The following is a 19,920-nucleotide window of genomic DNA, read 5'->3' on the forward strand; positions in this document are numbered from 1 at the left end:
TACATGGTGGCCTGGAATAGACAAATACACAGCAGAGAAGAAGTAAGGCGGAAGAAAAATATTGGAAACCGACATCAGGGTAGAAAGCCATGTTGAGAATAGCAACTTTACAAACGTATATGCGCCTGAGGGGGAACCACGCAAAAGTCTTTGATAGAACAAATAAAAGCGAGGAAGGAGGAGAGGGGATGAAAGTGGAGCTGGAGGGTGGGGGAAAGGAGGAGTAAGAGGCTGTGTAAGATGAGCAGTCTTCATCCACATTAGCACAGCTTAAACCCCAAATTAATCTTAAAGACCTAAGGAGGGAGTCAGCAGTCCGCTGAGCCTAAAGTCGAGCTGCTGGGGCTGGCTCTCTCTGGCTGCCTGGATGCAAGCACAAAGCTGCATGAAAAACAGATGTCGAAGACATCTAAGACAGTGAAAAAACAGTGTGTCTGAGGGAGAGAAAGACCATAAAATCTAAAAAGGAACAAAGGGACGCAGCAGATATTTGCTAGGAGAGCCAATCCTGGTTTTGTTCATTTCTCTGTGTTTGAGCAAACCTAGTAGTGCACAGTTAGTGGTATTATCACTACACATATATCAAACAGTGGGGCAAACTCTTCAATTTTGTTTAGAGACCTTTGAAAATATTTAGAGTTTTTGTTAATAAAACTTGAGTGTGTGACATAGAAGTTAAAGAGCCAGACATTTACACAGAGAGGACTATAACTGTGGTTAATAAACTCGTCCTACAGAAAAATATGCTGCCGGATGCATGAACTGAACAGTCTTAACTTGCTCTACCACACTTTACACAACACTGTTATAAAATAACAAATTACCCTCTGTTTATCATATCTGGATATGGGCTGATTTTTGGTTTTTAGATATGCCACGGTTTCAAATCCTCTACAATGCTCCATCAAACTGTTCTCCTATGGTTTATAGGTTTTTCAATGAGATGCCAGAAACAGTAGGTGGTTTGGGACCAAATAGTTATAAGGACCCCCTGAGGGTTTTAAGGACTGTTAGTCCCAGTATGGAGTGGTTATAAAAGGACCTATGCACTGTATGTATTTGCTTTTGCACTGCCAAGGGAACGTTCTGACTGCACAACACTCAGCTGACGGTACGCACAGTCACATCACTGATGGAGCTATGTTTGTGTATTCGAGCTTTGGTTTATTTTTTAAAGCACACCTTAAAACAGCACTATTTTGAAATAGGAGTTCCAGGAGTCAGGACTCATGACAAACCAGTTGACACTGTGATGCACACGTTCAAAAAAGAGCACGTCATAGCAGACAATGGCAACAGTTAGGAGCTTCTACTTCAACAACGCTAATGCAGTTTTAGTACTGCATCAACGCATACTTATTTATGAACCAATCACATATCTTTATGTCATTCAAGAGTCTTTATTGAGCTGAGAAAAGCACCTACTCTGAAGCAGGTGCTAAAAAGGACCAGATAGATGTTGCAAAAGAGACTGCGAATGGCCACAGTGGTGGCAGTGTGAAAACAACAACAAAAAAGGCAAACTACTTCAAAAGGTTATTGGTTAAACCATTGTGAAGTGATCCTCTGTGGTCCCAAAACACCTAAGTAGAGTTTTCTCTATCCACATGGAGCTTAAAATACTGCTTTCTCCCATCTATTTTTGCAGGCTGTCAGTCAGCTATGCATGATGACCGAAGAAAGGAAACCCTTTAAGCTTTGCCCTGTCAAAAAAGAACCAAAATTACCCGTTTTCTGGCAGTAAAAACATTGACAATCATAGATTGACTAAAAAAAGAGCACAGCCCATCCCTCTTTTTAAGGAAATACTATTTTGAAACCAACACTTGCAACAAGCTACAAGACTTAGCATGTGCATATGCTAACTTAGCTAAATGCAGACTTGTTACAGAGTCATAACCTGGTTAATAGCTAGCTAATGTCAGCTTATCAGTCTCCCAAAGAAAAGAAAGAATCAATATTTTGAACAATATGCAAATTTTTACAATAAATAAATTGAGCAGGTATTAACTTGACAGTATCAACACACTTACACAGCAGGTTTCACTGAACAATGATGCAGGACACAGTTAGGCAATATTTAACAGTTTCTCACACTAATTTTGAAAAACACAATTTGAACAATTTTCCTCTGATACCTTTTTTTGTTTAGTCATAGTATTTCTTAATCAACACATACTTATCAAACTAAACACACACAAATGTGAATATGTCCCTTTTAAATGACGACACAAAAGAAAAAAAAAAGAAAATCATAAAAGAGAAACATATAAAAGTACGTACTGGACACACACACATACACACACACTCCCCACCACACGCACACCCACCCACACACACACACACACACCCTTCAGTTGAAATTTATTGCCTCCTCTGTGTGGGCCTACTCATGAACAAGCCACACCTGTGCTCTGCAGATTGCCATTGATTTGAACAGCCAGGTCAGACAAATTGCTCGGCATCCTGAGGTGCTGCTCTGTCCTCTGGAAGCTAAAACAGCACAGCAGGGGCAGATGAAAAGCTGAAGGCTCTTTCCCCGCCGAGCCCCGTTCAGACGGAGTCTGAATGAGCCACAAAAAGCATGTGCTATAGGGTTTCCGTGAGCAGAAAGCAAGGGGGAGATGGATGTGACGATTCAGTTTCATAATATGCAAAATCTGAGTGATGATCATAATAGAAAACTTTGTGGATTATGCAATGATCCTTCATCACTTCTGTGCTTCTAGGCTTTTCAGCTTGTCACAAAAAAAACATTAGGGGAGTGTTAAATCGTGAATGGTTGGGAGTGAATGAGTTGGTTTTCCTTTGAGTTTGTAGGCAGAGTGTGGGCTTGCAGTCATCACCTTCTGTGGAATACACCCACAGCTCTGAGTGAACTGCTACAGCTGCAACTTGGCTTACTGCACATTTTCTAGTACCAGCTGTGGGTGATGGGGGGTGTACAAACTCCATAACCCTTACAGACTGTGTGTGTGTATATGTGTGTGTGTGTGCGTGTGTGTGCGTGCACTATAGCTGTGCAAACAGCTGACTTGAGTCACATGGCTGATCTGTATTCATGCACGAATCCAAAGACAAGTTCAGACATCACCTCTTAAAGGTGTGTCCAACCATTGACAGCCTTATTTTTCTTCTTCTTCTTTTTCTTTCATCTGTTCTGTTTTCAGGGGTCGCCACAGTGAGTCATCCTCCTCCATCTAACTCTGTCTTCTGCATCCTCTGTCCTCACTCCAACTACCTCCATGTCTTCTCTAACTTCATCCACTTGTCTCCTCTTTGTCTTTTTCCTAAAATTCCATTATCCATGGTCAGCCTCAGGTGATAATGAGAGGCTAAATCAACAACCAAAAAAGTACTTTTTTTCCTTTGAATTGATAACTTCACTTCTAATTAAAGTTTCTATGAATATACATAACAAAAAATGCCATGACCCATCTTCTAGGGCAAAAATGATAGAGGGCAACAATAAGATTTGTGCACACAAACTGTCTGTAAAGGATTTAAAAAAACTGAATTGCCTCTTAAGTGTTGCAGTGATGTGATTTCACAGCCAACCCTAAAGAATTGACATGCAAAAAGAGCTCAAGCATGTCAAAACTGATTCATTCTTGAAAGATGAGGACATATTTAGACTCCCTGCAGTGCTAAAGGTTGGTGCATATGCGCCCCATATAGCTATACAGTGTGTTAAATGTGCTCACACATAATGAACAGCTCTTGGCAGGACTAGAGTATGTACATAAAACACAAAGCAATCAGTGTTATTTCTGCTATATTTGCAGCACAAAGTGTTTTGAACAGCAAGGCTAAAAAAAAGAAAAAATCAAAGAGAAAGACTGGAAACAAGGTTGTAATTTGCATACTGGAGGCTTACACCTCCTCCCTCAAACTCTCAACCCCTCGTCTGACAAACCCATTTAGAGTGAACATGAACATTAAGGTTCTGCGTGCACACCACAACCAGGGTCTTGGCAGGGATGGAAGGGAAATGGAGATGTGAGCCGCAGACACAAAGATGTGGCATCGAGAGGTCTTCCTTTGGTCCGTGACTCGGCTCCAGCTGGAAGATCCGACTCTCTGACAGGTTGGCAGCGCAATAACTCTCCCTCGCCCTCTGGACCGCTTCTCATCTGTTCTCCAAAATCTGTGTTTGCTCTGTTCTTATGCCACTTCCTCCTGTCTCCCTGACAGACTTTGATCATGTTCTCATGTACTCGTCATATATCCTCCAAGTTCAGGTTCAGCCCATTTATTATTCTTTTTCAGGTAAACGAAGTGAAGATCTGTCCACGATTCACACCTGCTTTCTTTTCAATCTTCTTTGAGAGTAAAAGGCTTAGCATTCCTTGAAGGAATGCATATCGCCCGCCGTCTTGCATGCCACAGTTTTAGACCAAGATCATGTAAAGTTATAGCTCAATCTGTAAAATTATATATATTATAGCCATTTTAGGGTTTGCTAAAATTGCTTTGATGTGGTGGCCATCTTAATTCCAGTTGACTCCAAAGCTTAATCAGTTGTAGATGTACTTTCAGTGATTGCTTTCTGGAAGTTTCATTCAAATCCATTCATGAGAAAATTTGCTAATGATACAGACACACAAACATTGGTAAAAACATTATCATTCACCTTTCACCTTTTGGCGGCAGACAATAAAAATAAGAGAATAATTTTGCCGTTTGAAAGCTAAATGAGCATCCTGTACCAAGCACACTTGAAATCAAAACACTAGTTAGGCAGACAGGACAAAGCTTTAAATATTTTCGCCGAGCTGCATTTAAAAGAACGTCGGGACGACACGTTGTGAAGCTGTCAGCCTGCTCGGGGCCTGTGGCGGTGCAGACATCTGCATCCGACTCAAACGAGGCTCGAAACATCAAAGCACCACTTGATGCTGCACAGTAGGACAAGTAACAAAACACAATGAATTATAGGAACGCTCTAAACTACTGTACCCAGAATGCACCAGCCGTTCCTAAAACAAGGTAGGACTGATCAACATGACACAAAGAACAAACGCTCATGTTATGCTTTAACTAAAACAGAACAAAGGTTAGTTTTTCTACAGTGTACCTCTCAGAAAGGTCTTTATTTTTGTAATTCCGCTCTGGGGAGTTTTGTATAATATCTGTACACACTGCAGACAGATGACTGTGACAGTCGGAGCAGGAAGCCTGAATAAAATGTGACAGGCTAAACAAAGAGCCGCAGGAATCCGTAGCTTGTGGTTCAGAAACTGACATGTAATTACTGTCAAATTTGTTTCCAGCAGAATCTGAGAAAGACTGTTTCTAAAAAGGGAAAATCAGAGCTTTTTTTTTGCAATTTTAAAGGACAGACTTATAAATCCAGTCGTAGGTTTAATTATTTTACCTTTATGATAAAATTCAGTGGAAACACAATTGAATCATTTAACCTCTATTGTAATAATGCTGGATTAAAGACTAATCATGAAATTAATAAAACCACAAAGGTCCACCAAATTCGTGTAAATAAAGTTTTAAAAGTGTTCAGTGTTTAAAGTTCATCACCAAAAGGTCTGTTTGTTTGTCTGTTGTGTTAGTAAAATATCTCACGAGCCAGTAGATTTTAATTTAAATGTGAGGAATTAATCATTAGGTGTACATCAGCCTTAGAAAACAAAAAAAATGGCTCACAGAAATGAACAGAGATCCTTTTCATTTTTAGATTTTAGCTGCTGTTTTGCTAATTTTAATCTTTGTCTTGATAGTTTCCACTTTTGTTCTTATTGGTTTAACTTTGGCAACTCACTTTTTGCAGAAAATGCAAACATTTCTAGTTTTGTCAGCTTTTCAAATATATTTAAATTTATTGTCATTGAATAATAAATGCCATTTGTAAGAGATGAATTTGAGTTTTGTTTGACAAAACTGAACACTTGCATCTAAAGAGGTGGAGTTGTTCCAACTGATCTGTGGCTGATATGATACATATCTCAAAACTTGATACACAGCCAACAATACGATATATTAAAACCAATGTGATATGATGCCGTATGATTCACTGACTTTTCAGTCAACATAATGAGGTTTGACACAATACACAGAGCAAAAAAATAGTAATCCTATGCAACTTAATGAGACTAATTATTAATTAATTTGATTAATTAATGACCTTTTACAATCAGAATGAATTGTTTAATTGTCCTTGCTAACTGTTGCTAACTGTTGACAATGAATGACTCTCTGGGTAAATTTAATGTCACACTTTGCCCTGAGCAACACGCCGGGATCTGACCATGCCCCTTTGTTTTTGACCCATGCTGCCACGAAACCTTACACTCACATGCGGCTCATGCACGTGCACATATTGTCCGACTGTCCGTGTAGCTGAGAGGCAACCCATGAATCATCCGCGGAGACGGAGGAAAAACCCCGGGTAACCTCTGTACTTGTCAGATGATCCCTGCTGGGTGTTGTTGTTTGTTGGCAGAAAGGTTTTCATGTATGAAAACTAACACAGATTTATTCATCTTCTGAAGTCTGAAGCATATGCTGGGGCAAATTCTGTGAACAATGCGCTCTGAAATGCACCCTCCGGTTCAGTTTGAAAACAAGACACAGAGAGAGCAAAATCCACGAAGCTCAGATCTGCCACCACTGAGAACAATAACCACCAAACTATGTTAATTAAAGGCCTAGCATTCCTTGAAGGAGTGCATATCGCCCACCGCCTTTCATGCCAGAGTTTTAGACTAACATCATCTATGTTAGGAAATGACAGTAGTAGTTGTTTTGGTCAAACTAAGAAAATAATATTATGTGCAATTACGCTCAGAGTATGTTTTATGAATGAATCTCAGCTAGTACCAGGCCAAATGTAGCTGTAAAACTGACTGAATTTTAGCCATTTTTGCATTTAGGTATCGTTTCTACAGATGATATTGAAATCACACATCTAAACCTTCCAATTCCTGCAAGGAATGAAAAAACATAGTGTGATTTGTACTGTAAATGGCTTTTTATGGTTGGAAAGATAAAAAAAATATATTACAACCTAGTCCTTGTTAGGTAAGATACTTTGAGGCTTTGTAAGTTTCACTCACCATAAATCTTCAAGTCTTAACACACACACACACCTCCTCATGGACTGTATTTCTCACTGTACCTCTCTCTGCTCTCACTCTAATGTTCTCCACAGGGGCTCTCATGCAGAAAACCTTTTTGCATTTCATAGCAATCGAACCAGGCTTGTGAGCAATTACGTCTGATCACAGTGCAGTTGGCTCGGACGCTGTTTATACGCGTCGACGTGGGAATTCATCAGGAAAAACTCAGACAGCTGAGAGGAAAAGGTATCCATTTTTTTTTTTTTTTTTTTCCACGAGCGAAGTGCTTTCGCCAGCATGTATGCCTCCCTAAAGATGCCTTCACGACGGCTCACTGCTCGTTTTAATTAACACATAAGCCTGTTGATGTTAATTAAAAAGCAGACAGACGATTCCCCATCAGAAGAAGATCACACGAAGGGGAGATATGTGAATATGAGCACTCTGAAAAAGGCGGCAGTGTTCATCAGGAAACATAAAATAAATCACATTACGTGGTAGATAATCTGAGGAGTGTTTAGTTGCATGTTTTAAAGAAGATCCTCGGACAAATATAAAAAAAAACCCCGGCAAAGTTCTACAACCTTATTCCCAAAAAGGTTGGGTAAAATGTAAATAAAAACAAAATGTAGTGATTTTAAAATCATAGATTTACATACATTTGACAGTAAAGATATCAAACGTTTAAACCAAGTTATTGTACCGTTTCAGGAAAAACAACAATAATTGTGAATTTTATGGCAGCAACTGATTTCAACGGTCCTGGGTCTTCTTTGACACTTTTTCGGTTTCACAAAATATGCAAGGCCTTCCCTGAAAAAGGCTCAGTCTGGATGGGAGTAGATGTTCTAAAATATTTATATACTGTTCTGTATCAATAACGCCTTTCCAGATCTGTAAGCTGTCTGCCATAGGTACTAATGCACCCCCATACCATCAGAGAGGCAGGGTGTTGAACTGTGTGTTGATAACAGGCTGGATGGTTCCTCTTTGGTGGTGGTGATGGTTCCTTGCTCTTCCACCTGTTTCTTATTTGTACCACATCTTTTGTTGTCCCTGTCCCAACTTTTCAGATGTTTTGCTGTCATAAAATTAAATATTACCTTGTTTTTCCCCCCCACAAAAATAGAACAATTTCTTAGTTTCAACATTTTATGTTTCAATGTAAATTATTGGTATAGGATTAGAAATTGATCGCATTCTGCTTTTACTTACATTTTATTTAACGTCTCACCACTTTCAGAATTGGTGTTGTATAACTAAATGTGGTGTTAAGTGTGAAATGATATAATCCATTCCTGTGTGACTTACTTCATTGGCTTGAAAAGCGCTTGTCCATAGTTCTGGAAAGTCATGATCAGCTTCAGCTGGGTGCCTCCTGATTTCATGGCTGGAAAGGGAAACAAGTGAGATGTTAGTTTACAACTCAAACCGTGCAGTCTTTAACACACACAAACACCCATACATAGGCACAGCTGTTTTGTTATTTGACAATTATACAATTTTGCATGGATTCATAATAGACTTTATGCATCTGTTGACTAATTTGCCAATTGCTGTGCAATTACAGTGAATTTATGGCAGTTAGGAGCTCTGTGTGACCGAGCACAAACGTGACTGCTAGAAAACGATCGCAAAAAAGCATCTGCTGGCAAACTAGGGCTTCCTCTGGGTTTGATTGAAGGCCGAACATAAAAGTAAACAAAGTCCCACTGCATGTTTCTCTATTGTACTCATCACTTGTGTCGACTTGTGCACATTTGCTGCTTCCTTTGTCACTCAGTCAAACTAACCTCCTGTTCTTGGGCAGTGGAGCCGGGCCTCCATGTCTCCGACTATCAGTCATATTCATGGTGTCTCCCACGGGGTGATGGAGACCGACTGTGAGCTTCCTGCTTCCCTCTGACTCAAACAAAAGGACCGCCAGGCCCGTCTAAATGCCTTGTGTTTCTGTCACAATGGACAGGCTTTTGGGCAGATTTGCCCATTTATTACAGCACATTAACTTGAGTGTATTACGGAACACAGCGCTTCAGCCTAACCCCAGTATCAGAATAAGCCCACAGTTGTGGACCCACTTACTGCCTGAGCAGCTGGCTTCACTGAGCATTTACATAAAGCTGTATTTGGTGTTTACCGACTGTCTTGATGTTTTTGTCTCGAGAGCTCTCACATTTTGTTCCTCTGTTTTCTCTTTTTTTTTTGTTTGGATACATCATCCTTGTTTCCACGTTCCCTCTGTTCTCATCCGTCTGTCTCAGGTCGTTTTACTCAGTGCCAGAAAGCTTCTCTTTTGACTGTGACTCATTTTCAAAGGCTTCTGGATTTTTGTATGCACTGTTGCGCACGGCGGTACATAACCTTTTCTTTCTGACAGAGAAAGATAACTGACTGAGATTAAACTTAAAGAACACAAGAAGCATTAGGCTTGGACATATGATAGATTTGCTGGAGTGGAAGGTCACAAAGAGCATGTTGATGCATTTCTACAGCCAGACAAAACGTTTAAGAGACTGGAAATCAATGAACTGTCTTTTAAAGTCACGACCTAAATAGAGTTGGATCAACTGATCTGTAAGCCGATTAACCTGGCCAATTTTTGCCATTTTTAAATAATCAGCATCGGCCGTGCCTGAGCATACTGAGTTAATTTAAAGTATGCCCTTGTGTCACTGTGCTTCCTGGGATGTTTTTCCAGCACAACACCAGGAATCACAAAGGAAGTTGACCAGAATACTAAGATGACATTACGCTTTACCAATATTCTGTGCTAAATAATTGTGTTTAGAGTCAGTGGGTCCTAAGTAGTGTCCTTGTCCTGATGACATCATCATTAGTGGCCCATTTTCTGAGCATGTCAACCATAAAAATCTTGACACATCCAATAGAAACCTAGAAGTTGAAGCTGGAACCGGACCAGCATCCATGAAAACTCCCCTTTAAGTCCCTCCCCTGTCACGTAAACCAGTGTAACTTTGCCTCTGTTAAAAAAAACAAAACAAAACTAATTCACCTCAATAAACCTGCTGCTTTAAGTGTTCATTTTTTCTAATGTAGTACATTGTAATGTGTAAGAACACTGAACTGTTATAGTTTTCAACCCAAAACAAAAAACAGATTAGTTCAAGAAATCGGCCCGAATTCTCTTCCCTGATTTGCAAAAATCTGCATCGGTATCGGCCTTTAAAAAACCCCCAGAAAACATCAGTCAACTTCTAGAATCTAAGCTTCCAAAAGAAGTGGCCATCATTGATGTACTGCTTTGGTCAAATCTACATAAAATTTTATGTAAAAACAAAATTTACTCCCACTTTAAAGGCTGAGCTGATTGTTTCTCTACGTTGTATCTGACATGAAATCAAGCCAGACTTTGACGGTAACTTTTACCAGTCACATTTTTCTTTTTTTCCCCCAGGAGAGGTCCAAACCTCGCCCACCTCCATCAGCTTCCCCTCCAAAGCCGTGATGATAAATCCATCGTGCTCTCACCTGTGCCTCCTCACACATCTATGATTTATGAGTTCAACTGAACACTGAACAAAAGGCCAGCTCCAGCAGAGGGACAGAAACCACTGTTTGGGATAAAATGCTGACGAGGGAAACTTTCAAATGTTGCCTCTGTTTTGTCATTTTGGTGTGACGGATAAGTGGTGAGGGTGTGCAGTAATTATGGGGCACTGGTAGTACATGCATCCAAGGACACACAATCGCTGCATAGGTTGTTTTTTTTCTGCAGACAAAGGAGATGGCGGGACTAGTAACGGTGAGACAATTGGCAGATGAATCACCATCCACAAGAAAACAGCACAATAGGAAGATATTAATCCCATAAAAACGTATTGCAGCCAGTCCCTACAAGCACAAATAGGTTTTACAAAATACTTTAAAATTGAACACTGGAAAGAATTTAATATTACTTTATGAATAAAAATGTATTTATAACTTCATTTTGAACATCTAAAACCTTTTTTCTAGTCAGCTAATCTTCAAATACAACACAAACATGTTAAAAACACATAACTGTGTAAGCATTTCAACTATTTGTTCACCTGAAGGTTCAAATGGAGACATTACTCATCAATATTTCGCCCAGGTTTCTAAATGTGGTCTTCATGGACATGTTTGTGTGCCGACCGGGTAAAGTTCAGGTGTTGCTCAACTTCTCCAGCAAACATCACAGCTATTTTCCTCCGTTGATGACTACAGTTTTTACGTCTTTTAACTACGACAGCAAAAAATATGCTGCTTGTTTAGTGACTCACAGCCGGGTCCCTGCAGGAGGTTTATGAACCACAGAGTAAGTGAGCGCGCTCAGACTCTTTGAAATGTGAATGCTTAATAAAAAGCTACAGAAAAAGACAGATGCAAACAGCTCAGAGTAAAACGTGTGTGCATCTAAAGGTTGATATATTTCCTCTACAGAATCAACTCTTCTTGCTGTGAAATGTGTCCCACTACCTCCCGGGCTGCACACCGTGGTTGCATGACTCTTACCCACGCTGGTGATCCTCTGAGTGACCAGGTCCTTCAGCAGGGCGTCCAGCACAGGACTGTGTCTGGGGTACAGCTCGTAGCGGTTGATCCCGATGTGGAAGCGCAGCCAGTTGGGGTAGGACTCTGCTGTCACCTCTGAGGTCGGAGCAAACTCATCCTCTTCCTCGTTGCCCTCCTCGTTGTGCCTGGAAAACAACAAGAAGAGGAAGGATGCAGGTTAACTAGAAAGGTTGTGAGGCTCAGATCAAGGGTTAAAAATACAACTTCACTATGAAGAGATGCAGGACAGGAGATCAAAATGTGCTCGATAGATAGATAGATAGATAGATAGATAGATAGATAGATATTGGTTATAATAGTTATAATAGAAACTGATAGGCTGTCATTTAAAGTCTGTGGCCTGCTCTTTGTTCCTTAGCATCTCCTTAAGTGAACTAACTTGTTGTTGTCCTCACCATGCCTGGTTCCCTGTTGCTTTGGGGTAAAACCTGATGTCATTGTTGACGTTAAATAAAGTATCATCATCTGTGAGGGGAGGAAGGTCAACCTTGAATAAGGGATGTTCAAACAGAGCAGCCAGCCGGGAGACAAGGGGGGCAAAGGCGGTCCGACCCCCGCTCCCGTTCCCTATGAGCGGCTTGTGCTCCTTGGGATCGCCCGCCGCCGATGGGGGTCTGGTCCGCCCGTGGGGGTCCGCCGCTTTGTCCCCGGCGGCGGCGGCGCTGGCTGAGCTTTTCTCCAGCGAGCGGGACGTGAGGTTGGAGCTCGGCTCGTTGCTGAAATCCTGCAGGATTCTCAGCGTGTGCTTCTTGTTAGGCCAGCCGGCGTCGGCGCGCTGCTTGCCCCAGCCCTGCGCCTCTCCGGCCGGGTGCTGGGCGCACTGACAGCCGCCGCCGCCGCCGCCGCCGCCGCCGCCGCCGCCGTCCTCCCCGTCCGCCCCGGCAGCCCTCTTCTCCAGCTTGGGCAGCAGGTCTATCATGATGTGCAAAGTGCACGCGACCAAAAACACCATGAGGATCAACACTCGGAATCTGCGAAACAAAATCATGGCTATTTCTCTTTTCCTCTGACACGAAACGAGCTTCGCGGCGCTGACACCGATGTCCAATTGTTGCTATGAAAAGGCGAAGAGCTGCAGCTTATGTGAGAAACTCCGTCATGTTGGACAGCCTCGGAGCGCACCACACCGGTCCCAGACAGGTGAGCGCATTGTTGGAAGAAAAGCCGGACCGGGACAGGGTGTCAGGAGGACGGGGGACTGGGTAAATGTTGGAGGAAGTGTGAGAGACAGGAGTGGGGTCCCGTTAAACGCATCGAAAGCAGCGCAGACAGTCAGACGTGTCTTTAAAAAAAAAAAAAAAAAAAAAAAGTCACACAGACAGCCAAAGCTGTCCAAGCGTATTCAGGATAAATTCATGAGCAAGACAGGAGAGACAAAGGAGAAGAATCCGCCACAAATTGAAGAGGTCATCAGAAAGATGCTCGGATGCTGCCCCACTTCTTCTTCTTCTTCTTCTTCTTCTTCTGGTCTGTCTGACAGCAGCTCCGGCAGGTGTTCTGGTCCTGGTCGTGATTCGGGTCCTTCCTCCCTTTCACGCTGCCTTGTCTTCACCTCGGAGGGCTCGCATCCAGGGTGGGTCTGTTAAATCTCAGGATCGAAGACATCTGAGCCCAGCCTCGGTGGCGTCATGAGGAAGAGATTGGCTGCGTCTGCACATACGAGCAGCAACAGCAGCAGCAGCAGCAGCAGCAGCAGCAGCAGCAGCAACTGTGACATGAGAGGGGAGGCTGCAACTCCCCTGACCGCCGCCAGAGGGCGCCGGCGCCGCCCCACGCACGGTCCTGCATGCTACTTCATTACAGAGGACGGGAGTGGACTGATTCTTAAAGTTGGACCGTGAAGGGTACTTAAGGATGAGAAAAGAAAGTGTCCTAAAGCTGGGGAAACAGTTGCTTCATTCTAATCTGACAGATGAGCGAACTGGTTTATAAGTGTCTCCTAAAGCAGCGGATCCCAAACTTTTCAGTAAAATAACAGTGACAAAGGTGTGTGAGGCCATCTGTTGGCTGTTTAAACATCCAAAAATGCTAATGACTCTCTAAAATAAGGACATAATGACAACACAAACAGTCTTAACATCCTTTATGCTATTTTTTAAATCAATTTATGGTCTTGTGTTTCAAGTTTTTCTAATGAATATGGTGCGAATAAGTCTTTTATTGTGAGTTGATATAGGACCTCTACTTGATGTCGAGTGACCCACATTGGGGTCCCGACCCCATCTTTGGGAATCATTGTCCTAAAGCATACAGTCTTCTGATCGGATGGTCAGAGGTTTGAGTCCCAGGCCCAGCAGTGTATCAAAGTGTGGGGCAAGATGCTGTACCCCCACCACCACCCACCGATATGCTTATCAGTGTATGAGTGGGAATAATAAAGTGGTGCATACAGTGTCTAAAAACCTTTAACAGAAAGCCCCGTATGAGCGTTTGTTTGTTTATTGTTGTGCGCTGCTGAAGCCAAAAGGCAGTGATGTTTTAGCCTGTCTGCGTGCGTGTTTGTTTGTCTGTAGCAAGTTATCTCATGAACCAGTGGGACACATTTAATGAAACTCTTCAGTAATCACTGAATGCACATCTACAACTGATTAACTTTCGGATTCATCCACATCTAAGATGAAAAAAAAAAAAAAGAAATCATTATAGTGATTCAAATTGTTGCTGTATTTTGAGCTTTTCCGCTGCACCATATTTGTGTCAGGTGATTACCTGCAAAGACATCTGAGGTCAGATGTCTGTCTGTGTTGGAACGCTGCAGGTTTGTTGTTGTTGTTTGCAACTTGACTTGTTTTCACTCTGGAGTAAGCCCAAGTCTGGCTAGCTGTTAGTTGACTCCTATACAAAAAAATTCTCCCTGATTCTCCAAATCATCGACTGTTATCTACTGCAGGTAAGATACCGAGTGCTGACAACCTCTCACCAGAAATCACTTTTAAAAAATCCCGTTAACATGTGGCTAATCAAACATGTGAATGTGTTTCTCTTATCTTCCAGAGCCCACAAGATGCTGACTTTTAGCTTCAGAAGTTGTCAGAATTCAAACTGAAAGGATTAGTCTGATTAATTGTCTGATCAAAGCTCACAGAGGACAAGTCAAACACTGTGATTGACTTGATTTAATCAACTTTTAGTCATTAAAGTCATTAAATACAACAACCTTTTGGCCTCCTGGGGCAAAGAATAGCTCCCTTTGTTTTGGGGCTTTCTAACTTTCACAAGCCTGTGTACAATAAGAGAAGATGAAAATCTCAAAAGGCATACTTTAACAGCTTAAAGTTGAAATAAACTGCATATTGAATCTCCTCTTTATACTCTATTTTAAACAGAAACTGTTTTTAAACCCTAATTCTAATTAAAAGGTTTCTAATCAGTTCAATTATCGTCCTCGAACATTATACCTCAATTTTAGGCCATTTTGCCGTCCAAACACACCCACACTTCTCCTCAGAGGTTATTTACTTTATTTCCTGATAAAGTGCAAACAGTGTTCATGTGAACTGCAGGAACAGAAAACATCAAAAGCAATTACTGCAGTTGGCACTTATGATTGGGCTGGACTACATTTCTGTCTAACTTGAATGAAATGAATAGCACTTTAAAATCTGTGGAGTTTCAGTTTGCCAAGGGCGAGGCTTTTTGCCTGCCAAAGAAAAAAGAAAACGGCAAAAAGGCTTTTTAAACGTTTTGTATTTAGCTCAGTCAAATTAAAGTTCTGTAATTAGCAAAATATGCATATTTCTTTGGCTTGTCTGGGCTCGCTTTTGCACGACTCGCCGTGCAAGCCCAACTGGAAGAGCTTTTCTTGGCTTCGGCTCGTCCTCCCATAGGTGTCGAGTTGAGGTCTGTGCTGCTGGAAGATTTGTTCCTCTAAATAAAACAGGATCTTAAAGTTAACATGCTAACTAAATGTTTTCCCAAAGGCAAGATGGACAAAAAAAAAAATCCACTAAAACAAAAAAAGCATTGCACAGACATGTCCGAATCTTCTGACACCAAAAAGGCATAATTTGCAGCAGCACAAGAAAGAAAGAAAAATGTTATTCACATGTGAAGAAAAACACATTTTACTGTGGGATCTGTTTGCTTCTGCAGGTGTAAAACAGTTGCTTTTAGGATATAGTGTGTGTTGATGGTGAGCAGAGACCTGAGCTCATCTTCAGACATATTTTAGACTGCGTGAGTAAAGATTCAAAGCAGACGCAGTTTCAAAAACTTCAGGACAGTTTCCATTATTTTAAACCTCTAAACTGCCATCATTTTAACATTAGTCCAGCAGAATGATACTCCTGGATGGACATCTACAACTGACAGCAAAACCAAACACAAAAATGTCTTTAACTCAGTTAATTTGACAGATATTGAACTATAATTTGGTGTGGTAGTAGCTGAGAGTCATCTCATTATTTACCATTAACTAATGGAGTCAACGCTTACTGTCTGTTAGCAAAATATCTCATGAACCACTGGATGAATTTCAATGAAACTCTCAGAAATTAATTATTGGATGCACTTCTGCAACTGATTAACATTCAGAGTCAGTTTAATTCAAGATGGCTGCCACAGCCATCTGACTTTAGGAAACACAAAAATGATAATAACTCAGACAATTTTACAGATATTAAGCTAAAATCTGGTGAGGTAGTAGCTGAGAGCCATCCTCAACACACACTCTAAGCACTAACATGTCTCACGAGATTCATGCAATATCACATGAGACTGCACAGAACACCATTTCCAAGGTTTGACCCAAATGGCTATCATATCATATCATCATTTTTTTATCATAAAATGATTTTACTTTGAAACTCTGGTATGAAAGAAAGAATAAAATGCATTCTTTTAAGGAATACTGGGCCTTTATTTAATAAGCTTTGATTCAAAGACTGAATCATTTGATTCTTCAAATAAAGAAAGGAATGAAACAGAGAAAAAAGACACAAATAAACTCATACTATGGATTCCAGTCTGGTTTGGAATCCACTAATAAATATTTTTGTGTCTGTGAGTCTGAAAGTTTGACCCCGGGGCTTGTCTATACCTCAGGTTGGAAGTTCAACTCCACTTTTTCACCCTCAGTGATGACAAACTAGTCTGCAAAGACAAAGTTATAAAACACTGCAGACCAATAACTTTCACACCAGATGAAGGCAAAACATGTGTCTGATCCAATAAATCAGACACATTTCCTAAGGGAGCCATGGTTGAAGAATTATGACATGTTTTTATGACTGTCTTCCATAAAAAAGCAGTAAATTCCATCAGATTGGGCTCTGATGAGCCTCATGATTTATTAACAGGTAATTTTAAGATGAAACATAAGTGGATGTGCAAATATTTCATGAGTACAGAAGGTATAATTGGAGAATAATTGGATCAGGAAAATGTTTTTAAATGGAGTGTCAGTGGGTACAGCAGGCTGGATAAAAGAAAAGACTGAATTAGTGACTGAAATGGAGTTAGGGGAAATGGGTGTGAGGGTGAGTAATGACACATTTATTCACTTGACTGAGAACAAGCTGAAAATGGACTTCTTTGGGAATATGTAGTGGGACATAGTGTGAAAAGGACACACTGCTACTGTGGTGTCTGTGATTTGGTGAAAAGGAAATCCATATTTGAACAGTGTAAGATCTGTTGTGGCTCAGAAATATGAGTACATTATTAAAAAAGAGTTGTAATTGTGGAAAATATAGAGGTTGGGGCTTTAATTTGTGGCTATAAATTCAGCATATTTCAGTGTCATGTACTGCTCAAAGTAATGTTTATTGGACTATGATATATGTAGTAAAGAGAGTTCTGATATTTTGAAGTGGGGTTCTTTGGAAAAGATCAAATAGGACTGGTATCATCTTAAAACAACTCCAGTTTTAATTTCTTAGTTTATTTACCAAGAACAGTGCACGTTAAAGCCGCAAACGAGTCAAAGTTAGCCAAAAGGCTACTTTTCATCTGCTGTTCATGAACAGGTGTGACAAAAGCTTTATCAAAACAGAATACAAAATGATGACATCAATGTCAGTAACTCGATTTTCTAAACCTTTTCATCGCTGTTAGTTTCACATTGCATGCTTGTTTATGTACATAAAAGTCTGTGGTTGTTTGCTAGTGCTTTTGACGCCAACAGCAGCCTGAGGCATTTCCTGCACAAATATTCAAACATTTCTGTCAGAATAAATGCTTAGTGTTAAATTGCTGGCATCGTAAATGTCTACAGTAGTGTTTGCATGAACGGCTATGATAGTTCTGAGATTGGAGTGGTCCACTTTAAATGTTTCCTCGGACTAGCCATTAACTCACCAGTCCAGTCAGAGTTTATTCTTTACTTCTCCAAACTGAAGCTGTTCAAGAGCTTTCTACAACAGGTAAGATATTCACTGTGGACAGAGTTCTACTTTACAAGATCAGAACGATCGTTTTAATGTTACAGTGTTTCAGGGAATCACAGAGTGAAGAAAGCTCAGCGAAGACAGCAGGCCGTGACCTTGAACTGAAGCAACAGAAACGTGGTTTCTGTGACTGCATGCGTGGCCATGGATGGGCTGTTTCCAAAGCAGACATGACAGCTACGGCAGCTGCTGACCCATCTGTCATCTGAGTGCTCGGTTGCTGAACTTTCATCTGTCCATCATTCACTCGTCAGCTGACACTGTAGTTGACACCTTATTGTTACTCAAGGTCCCAATTTATACCGCCATCAAAGGCCAGATGACAGATGTCTCTTCTTTATTTATTTTTTTTCCCTCTCACTTTCTAACTTTTAGCATCAAACAAGCTCAGTTCAGTACGAGGGAGGATTTTTAAAGAAAGATGGAGTTTCTGTAGTGGCACATGCTGTCCGTCTCGTGTTCCCTTAGTTTATCTCAGTTTTGTCTTCATGTATTCCTCTGAGTTCTATAGCTGCATGATTTAGGATCCTGCTGGGAAGTACTCCTCGGTTGTCTGCCCAAGTAGAAAAGAAGCAGATGATGTAACATGACAAAAGTGTGCTTTACAAGCCATGCTGTGTTCACCATCCCTGCTGACAGACTGATAATAGTATGTATAGCAAAAAGGAATCATCCAGTCTTCTTTTTACTGTTTTCTTCTTGATTTGACAGTCTGCGAGGGGAGAAGTGTTGCGAAATTAACATACTAAATCATATACATGAGATAAATCTGTTTTTTAATTTTTTTTATTTTAATAGATGATTTGTTTTCATACTGACAGAAATAAGAGGAACAAAAGTGGACTCAGCATGTGATACTTTTTCTTCTTTGGTTTGTGAACCGTTAAGTCACATGTTTTAAGTAAACTAACATCAAGTGCATCTAAAAGTAAAAGGAAAGGGAAACAAAGGGTATTAAGTTTTGGAGGAGAGGATAGTATTATTCCACTGTAGGTCCCATCCTTTTAATGCCAACCTTTTTTTACATTGGCACTTCTCCGACATGTCTTTGTCACAAATGAAAAAAAATCCCACAAGCCTCTTCTATTTTTGTTTTATCTTTTGATTGAACATCTTGAACTCTCTTTATTGTCCATTGTCCACATTGCTTAAGAATGGTCTGGCTGTTTCATCTTGATATTAGAGCAAAGATGGCATAAAAGAATCACTTTGTTTTTCATTAAATCTTCTAAAGATGCTGCATTAACATGGTGTCACGCGGGAACAACCTAGGCTTTGGATCTTTACAGCTATTCACCATTTTGAGGCTGGAGCTTGCTGGTTATTATGCTTCTAACAAAAATCTGTTGTAACCTCTTTTCACTTGAGGGTATAGGACAAAGAGATTGATCATTACAGATCGGGCTCCTCGCTCACAATGCATAATGTTTAACAGGAAAATAACAACTGCTGAGAATCAAATTCAGCGGCTTAAAAGGATAATTTAACAATCTTTTTCCAAAGCAATGCCAACTAGAACTGCAAGCAGTTATCATCGGGGTCCAAGACCCTTGTCATGTGTACCTCCTCCAACATCTACCCCACCAATCATCCGAGGACTTGTTAAAGCTCTGGCTTGCAGAATCACAAGTCATTATTTTGTTCCCTATTTGTGTCTTCAAGCTACTAATAGAGTTTGAAGGTTAGTTTACTTTGCAGCGTGCCCCTTCCAAGTATAAAAGCCAGCTATTTTCCTTTGTTCGGGGTCAAAAAAGTGTCTTTAGAATGACATAATTAGAAAAAAGTGTATCAGTGGAACATATACCGTTTGCTTTACCATGCCATTGCTTTGCAGCCGTGGGCTTGGACCCCTAATAACAGCCTAACAGTGGCAGAGGACAGGCCTGATGTCGCTTGCTGTTGCAGAG

General features: G+C 40.8%; 1 protein-coding gene across 1 annotated transcript in view; it reads right to left on the bottom strand.

Moving 5' to 3' along the window:
- The window catches only part of fam20ca (FAM20C golgi associated secretory pathway kinase a), a 36,394-nt gene extending 23,110 nt beyond the window's left edge, over window positions 1–13,284 (bottom strand). Inside the window, exons 1-3 of the mRNA XM_017421748.3 lie at window positions 12,023–13,284; window positions 11,568–11,752; window positions 8,385–8,463 (exon numbers count right to left, since the gene is read on the bottom strand). Coding sequence (XP_017277237.1) covers window positions 8,385–8,463; window positions 11,568–11,752; window positions 12,023–12,615 — 857 coding nt within the window. The 5' untranslated portion in view covers window positions 12,616–13,284. The remainder of the gene's footprint in view (window positions 1–8,384; window positions 8,464–11,567; window positions 11,753–12,022) is intronic.
- Between the last annotated feature and the right edge of the window lie 6,636 nt (window positions 13,285–19,920).

The sequence above is a fragment of the Kryptolebias marmoratus genome, linkage group LG12 (genome assembly GCF_001649575.2).
Source record: "Kryptolebias marmoratus isolate JLee-2015 linkage group LG12, ASM164957v2, whole genome shotgun sequence".
Classification (NCBI taxonomy): domain Eukaryota; kingdom Metazoa; phylum Chordata; class Actinopteri; order Cyprinodontiformes; family Rivulidae; genus Kryptolebias; species Kryptolebias marmoratus.